Genomic DNA, 7,595 nt, shown 5'->3' on the forward strand with positions numbered 1-7,595 from the left:
AAGGCCCAGTGATATGTCACCTCTGGCAGGGATGATTTAGCAAAGTCCACCTGAGGCAAGAAAATCATCCCCACTTCCCTGTAATCTAGTGATGGATTTTTTTAACATGAGCCTCCCTGCAGTGTGCTGCTGCTAAAATATTTATCTTCGTTAATGACAATGGTCTCAAAAGCCCTGGCTTTGACATTTTACCTTAGTGCACAAGGGTTTGTGCTGTCTAATAAATACACGCCATAGACTTTGTGTGCACCGTGCATTCAGTGGACTCTGCATTCCCCCCAAGTCACTGTAGTTTAAGATCAAGTCACTCATTGCTGGCCCCATTTAGTGTCTGATGTAATCTTAGGGGGCTGGAGTGCCAAGATAGTTTCAAACATTTGTTATAAGCTACGTTAGTTGGCCGGTTTAATATAATACCAGATTCTGCATCCACAACCAAGCCACGTATTGCAGACGGGGCTTTTACCCATTCATAAAACTGGGTGTACTGTCACTAGGGTAAAGATTTCATTATTCCAGCGTGCCAGAAAATGATCATCTTTCCAATTATTTTATATCAGAATCCAAATACATATTTTAGCAATGTCAGAATTAAGATAAAATACATGCATTAAGCTTATGAAACAAGCAGCAAATGTTGTGCAGACATTGTATACACACTCTGTAGCTAGCTAATAATGCCCAGAAAAACTGTCAGTCAGTGCAAGCATTTAATTTAAATCTTGGCCACTCTAAGTTTTACAAGTTCTTGGCCTCCCTTTTCAGCTGTTACTGTTTTGTAGTTCTTGCCCAATTGTGCGTTGTTTTCACCGTTTATACATTTTAGGCTGGTCTTGCTGTGTAATGTATGAAAGGTTCGTAAGTGAATGATCAAAGTCTTCCTTGAACTATGATGTAAATGACTGTAAAGTATTCGTGTGTGCTTGACTCATGATATCAAAGCAAATGTGACACGTCTCTGTGGTAAAGTATTGCATGCGGGTGTGCATGTGTAAGATACTTTAGATAGATAATTAATTTTTTTAGCATACACCTTTTCCTGTGTAGGCCTAGACAAGCAAACTTTTTGGCCCAAGGGCCACATTGGGGTTGCAAAACTGTATGAAGGGCCAGGTAGGGAAGGCTGTGCCTCCCCAAACAGCCTGCCCCCCACCCCCTATCCGCCCCCTCCCACTTCCTGCCCCCTAACTGTCCCCCTCAGAACCCCTGACCCATCCAACCCCCCTCCCCCCTCCGCTCCTTGTCCCCTGACCGCCCCCCCCCGGAATTCCCTGCCCCTAACCACCCCCCGGGACCTCACCCCCGATCCAATCCCCCCCTTCTCCCTGTCCCCTGACCCCTATCCACACCCCACCCCTGACAGGCCCCCTGGGACTCCCACACCTATCCAACCGTACCCCGCTCCCTTACCATGTTGCTTACAGCAGCAAGAGCTCGCAGCCCCGCCGCCAAGCCGGAGCCAACCCCGTCGCCACGCTGCCTGGCAGGAGCGGCAGGCCACAGGGGGCCCTATGAAGCTAAGTTGCTCAGGCTCCGGCTTCAACCCTGGGTGGCGGGGCTTGGAACCCCAGGCTTCAGCCCCGTGCAGTGGGGCTTCAGCTTTCTGCCCCTGGGCCACAGCAAGTCTAATACCAGCCTTGCTTGGCAGACCCCCTGAAACCTGCTCGGGGGCCCCCAGTGGGACCCAGACCCCTAGTTGAGATCCACTGGTCTTGAAGGCAAGATCCAAGGAAGGCTAGGGAGAATACTAAACCATCCCCTAAACTGATCAGGGAGAGTCAACCAGTGGACATGAACAAAAATGAATCTCTTGACTAGAAAAGAGGTGTGGGGGGAAGCAGGGGAAGAGAGCGAGAGAAGCAGAGCTCAAACTAGGGGACACATAGGAGCCAGATGTGGAGTGAGAACAGGAAAGTTCAGCTCAGAAGGCCAAACAGGGACATGGCTGATCTCATGCTATAAGATTCATTGATCTCTACATAACCTGTACAATTTGCCTCTCCAGCAAGGTTGAGTGTAACCTTCGACACGGACATGGCTTTGCAATTTACATTTATTTACTCCCTCTCCATTCTTCCTGTTGAACTAACATACTGTATTTAAGCTAAATCAGAGTTGGCGAGGGTTTGGGGAGTTATTGCTGCCATCTATTCCGGGGGGAAGTAAATGATCCTTCAGCCTATAGAGGAGGAGACCAGAATTGGGCATCTAGATCTAATTCCAGCTTGGAGTCTCAGTCAAGGGGTCCTTTCCTAGAAACTAATGTTAGCAAATCTGGCTGCAGTCAGACCAGAGCATGTCCAAAGTCCAATGACTGTGGATCAGAGTTTGAAATGAAAAGGTAACAGACCCCGGAAAGGTCTTTAAAATACCAAGAAAGAAGTGTTTAAAAATGACCCGCTCTCAAAAATCAACTGATCAATTTCCTTTGCAAACTTTCACAGAAAAATTCAGCCATCCTGTGGAATTAATTACAAAATATTTCAAACCACATCTTTCTTTCTGAGCTAAGTAATCAGAGGAGTGAAAAATCAAGCTTTTAATGGAGCCATGTTTCAACCTAAATCCTGTTTACAATCTAAATTATGAAACCTTTCTCAAGCGACTCTATAATGGTGCTTTGCACTTTTATAGCATAGTCCCTAATATCAGAGGATCTCAACCCTCATGACAAACATCATAGTAGTTTGGCCTCAACAACCTCCTCATATAGGAAAGTACTGTCATCTCCAACAAGGAAGGATGGTCCAGTGGCTAAAGCGCTAGCTTTGGACACAGGAACCTGGGCTGACGAACTTCTTGTGTGACTTTGTGCAAGTCACTAAGGAAAAGGCTTGTGCAAGTCACACAGAGGCTATCTATAAAATAGGGATAACAGCACTTCCCTTCCTCACAAGGGTGTTTGTGAGTGGGGAAAATACATGAAAAGATTGGGAGGCACCCAGTTATGATGGTCCCAGGTGATTGGGGCCATAGTAGATGGATTTCTACATAGATTTTACAGAGGAGGAAAATGAGGCAGGGAGAGATTAATGAATTTGCTCAGTCACAAAAAAAGTCTAGAGTTAGAGCAATGCCTCTCACTCCTGCACTTCCACCACAAGAATTATAAACCGGGGCCTGACACATGAGGCTACAACACTCTTTTTACAAGACCTGGATTCAAATACCGGTAAGATTCCATGTTCCATCCATGACCGTTGCTCAAGTCGGGACTGCATCACCTGGTCTGGATGTTTACACAGAGCAGCCGTAAACATTAGAAATAATTATCTTGGACATCCCATTTTTACTGACAATATTGATCACATTCCATGCAAAGAAGCTTTATCCAGTCCCACATCTCATCCTGGATCTCCTGTCACTATCAAAACGCGGACATGGCCAAATCTGAATGCCTTATTTTTCCTTCCAAATACACAGCTTTCCCTTCATTCTCTGTCATGGATAACACCACCCCCTTCTCCTCTTGTCCACTCAGGCTCATAACATAAGGACCCTCTTTGATTTTTCCCTCTCCTTTGCCCTATATATCTATACTGTATCCAAATCTTGCCTCTTCTTCCTCCATAAAATATCAAGGATTCAACCTTTTTCTGTGTCTCCATACAGCTAAAAATCTCTTCCAGGCCTCCTTATCTCCCTTCCCTATCCAGCTAGTTTTGTGGGAAATAAGTCATATTTTATACATTCAGTCACCACCAATAGCAGCTCTGCTTTATGACCTCATATGCCCACATCACATATAAAACAATGCTAAGGGTTCTACATCATCCAACTAAAGAGAACTAGGGTATCTCAGATGACCACCATGGAATGTACAAGAACAAGCTGTTAGCGTGTGTGATGCACAGTCAATTTCAGTTTAGAAATCACTTGTTGCCTCTGGCACCATGGATGATGCTGCAATCCTTAAAAAGAGAGGCTATGTCTTGGGAATCAATCTGGGAGAAGGGTCATACGCTAAAGTGAAATCTGCCTACTCTGATAGACTGAAATTCAACGTGGCTGTGAAGATAATCAACAAGAAAAAAGCTCCTCATGACTTCCTGGAAAGATTTCTCCCCAGGGAAATAGAGATTCTGGCCAAAGTGAATCACCGTGCAATTGTCAAGACCTTTGAGATTTTTGAGACATCTGATGGCAAAGTCTACATCGTGATGGAGCTTGGCGTACAAGGAGACTTATTGGAGTTCATCAAGAGCAGAGGGGCCATCTCTGAGGATGTAGCTCGCAAGATGTTTCGCCAGCTGTCTTCTGCCATCAAGTACTGCCACGATTTGGATGTAGTCCACAGGGATTTGAAATGTGAGAACCTCCTTCTAGACAAAGACTTTAATATCAAACTGTCAGACTTTGGCTTTTCCAGACGACTGACTCGAGATGAAAAAGGCAAAGTTATTCTCAGTAAAACCTTCTGTGGTTCTGCTGCGTATGCAGCCCCTGAAGTGTTACAGGGCATTCCCTATGAGCCTAAGATTTATGACATATGGAGTCTGGGTGTCATTCTGTTTATAATGGTCTGCGGATCAATGCCTTACGACGACTCAAACATTGGAAAAATGCTAAAGATTCAGAAAGAACACAGAGTGCACTTTTCCAACTCCAAAAGCTTGACAGTTGAGTGCAAAGATCTTATTTACCGCATGCTGCAGCCAGACGTGGCTCGGAGGTTGCACATAGAGGAAGTTTTTAATCACAAGTGGCTGCAGACTCCAAAACCCAGAGTTCCTTTGGCAACTTCATTTGTAAAAGAGGGAGAGTGTTCTCAGAAGCTCAGAGAGTTGAAGTCAGAGCACAGACAGGAAATAGAGCGCGTGGGGGAATCTAAGGCAGATCGACCAGATTACAAAACTGAGTTTAAAGCAGTGCCCAGATTGGAAGCAGTAGCGGAAGCAGAGGATGCCATTCCCGAGGAAGAGCAAGCAGAAGTTAATGATGTTACAGATCACATGCAAAAAATAGGTATCAAAAATGGTGATGATTAAAGGATAGCCAAGTATTTTATCTAGCCCCCAAAAGACTAATTGACAAGACTATGAAGTGAGGAGTATGAAAAGGGACCAAAGCAGAAAGATGTAAAAAACAATTTTATGAATTCTTTTAGATCTCTATATTGGTAGCAACATAGCTGAACAATCCATCAATAAATCACTTACATTCATAATAAAAGTGTAAATGTAACCAAAGGAGTATTTTTTTCTCCTAGTCAGATCTGGCTGCAGAATGGTGTAGACACTGCCACAATGCCTGGCTTCTTTTGCTACATGTCTCCTGTCACTGTGAAGCTGTTATGAGATCTGTCATCATTTTGATGTTTGGGAACTCACTGAGTTGTAGCCAGCCTCTGACAGCCTGTTTCCTAAAAGAGTGGAATTAAAAGCTATTGTCTCCTTCCATTAATCGTATCTTTGAGCTGGTTCTCAGTGCCAATTCCTTAAGTCATCTGAAAATGCATAGCTGGACTTGGAAAAACCTCATGCTTCTAAGCAGGTCATCATGGCCAGTTCTGCCCATACGGGTGAATTCAGGCTTGACAAGACCTAGGTCCACCAAAACGCTATGGGGCTGCAACTGTGTTTATGTGGCTTCTATGCAGGCAGGAGCTTAAAGGTACATTTTGACACACACTTGCATATCTCTACTATAGCTACATGAACGCTGTGGGGTTTCATTTTTGATGGGGTCCATCAAATCAGCTCTGTTGTTTCGTTCACAGGGGGTTGGAGGTAAAACACCCCCTGCGTGCTCTGATGGAGGCTTGGCTTTGCAAAGACAAACTTCCATCTGAATAGCCACTCCCTCCCAAGCTCTGGAATGGCACCTCGAGGGCACCTCTTTTCTCCCACCTCTTTCTGTACTGTGGGCTCCCCTCCTGCAGTTTGCACCATGGTGAAATGTAGGGGGAAAAAACCAAGATTGAATTCTGCAATTTACAAAACAATTGCATGGGAGTTTCCCTTTGGGCTGAAGAATCAAAGGTTGCCTTTGGTCAAGATGGACAACAGCACAAGTAGCTGCAGCCTCCCTACCCCAACTCTGCCTATACTGACAGCCCTGATTGTTGCACCAGGTCTATAGAACCAGCCAAGAGATTTTTATTGATTGATTTTTGCATCATTCCCATGTTCATTTGGTCCTGAACGGCGGCCTCCTAGTTGGAATTATTCTGCCATGTTTCCTAGTTCTGTGCAAAGATGTTCCCATGTAAGGTTGTCCCATTTAGCTTGCATGTAAGGATGCAGCAAGTCTTGCTTCAGACAGGATCTCACACTAGCCTAATTATTTTAATGTAATGCCACCTGAGGGGTTTCCTGGTAAAGTGGGTTAATGCTCTAGTCTCATCTCTGGGGACCCAGATGCCCAGCCTGATTAAGGCAAGTGTAAAGAAGTCGGATGGATTTACTGTAGGTTTTACTATCCACCCCACCAAAGCATTCATACAAGGTCTTCTAGTACTAGTTCCCCTTTAAACATTTCAGCTGGAAGTACTGCATGCTGTGGATGTGGTTTTGTAGACATTGGAACTAGAGTTCCAAGCACGTATTAAAAAAGGCTGACGGAGGCCCAGAGGGATGTCTCTGAGAAAAGCAACGCAGGTGAAACCAGGATAACATACTGCACTAGATCGCTGCCTCTCTTTCATAAGAATGAAGAACTCCCCCAAGCCATTAAAAAGAGAGAGTGGTGAGGAGGAGATGGAAGGCAAATTAGAGCCACTGATGCCATTCCAATGTCCAGAAAGGCACGTTAGAGATGGCAGTGATGTGCGTTCAGACTCCAGCACATACGCCCATTACTGCTCTGTCTCTCTCTATCCTCTATGGATCTTAGACGTTTTTTCTATTCTTGACAAACTACTGAGGACTATGCCAGGGTTAGCCAGGACCTGCACTCAGCTTGGACTTTTGGTTCTTAAGTACTGTCATCCCTCATGCTGGCAACTTCTCCCTCTCACAAAAGCAGCTTATGCTGTGCCAAAAACAATTATGCTAAGTATCAGATCCTCTCCAGCATTCCTTTGACTTCCCCAGAGATCGACCTGATTGCAACCTACATATTAACGTAGCACTTACATGGCACTTTACATCTTCTGAGAGCTTGTACAGATGTTAATTCATTTGCACAACATCCCTGTGCAGCAGCCAAACAAAATCACCCCCACTTTGCAGGTGGGTCAGCTGAGGCATGGATACCTGAAGGTAATCACCCTGGGTCACACAGCAAGTCACTGGCAGAGGTGAGATTAGAAATCAGGTTTGCCTGGCTCCTAATCCCAAATACAAGACACTAGCTCAAAATGCCTTTAGCTCTAAGGGCAGCCCACCACAGAACTAGTCTATTGAACAGATTTCTCTCTGGTTACCGAACCTGGCTTTGTAGAAATGTTGGCACAGTTGGGGAACAGCATTCTGTTCCTCTCTGACTCCCTTGTCATGTGTGATATTGACAACCACACCTTTGTATTAATGTAGATCTTATCTGGTCTATCCTGCAGTGAGCTGCTTCAGGCCTCTGTATCCACTGGCTCTTTGCTCATCTTCGCTGGAACATGTTTTACATCTACACACAGCCCCTTGGCAGTCATTATTCAG

General features: G+C 45.0%; 1 protein-coding gene across 1 annotated transcript; it reads left to right on the forward strand.

Annotated features, from left to right (window-relative positions):
- Positions 1–3,841: 3,841 nt before the first annotated feature.
- On the forward strand, positions 3,842–4,988 carry LOC125622742 (testis-specific serine/threonine-protein kinase 2-like). The gene has a single exon (XM_048821031.2). It carries the CDS (start codon positions 3,894–3,896, stop codon positions 4,986–4,988), a length of 1,095 nt encoding a protein of 364 aa, XP_048676988.1. The 5' UTR covers positions 3,842–3,893.
- Positions 4,989–7,595: the final 2,607 nt, after the last annotated feature.

The sequence above is a fragment of the Caretta caretta genome, chromosome 15 (genome assembly GCF_965140235.1).
Source record: "Caretta caretta isolate rCarCar2 chromosome 15, rCarCar1.hap1, whole genome shotgun sequence".
In the NCBI taxonomy this organism is placed as follows: domain Eukaryota; kingdom Metazoa; phylum Chordata; order Testudines; family Cheloniidae; genus Caretta; species Caretta caretta.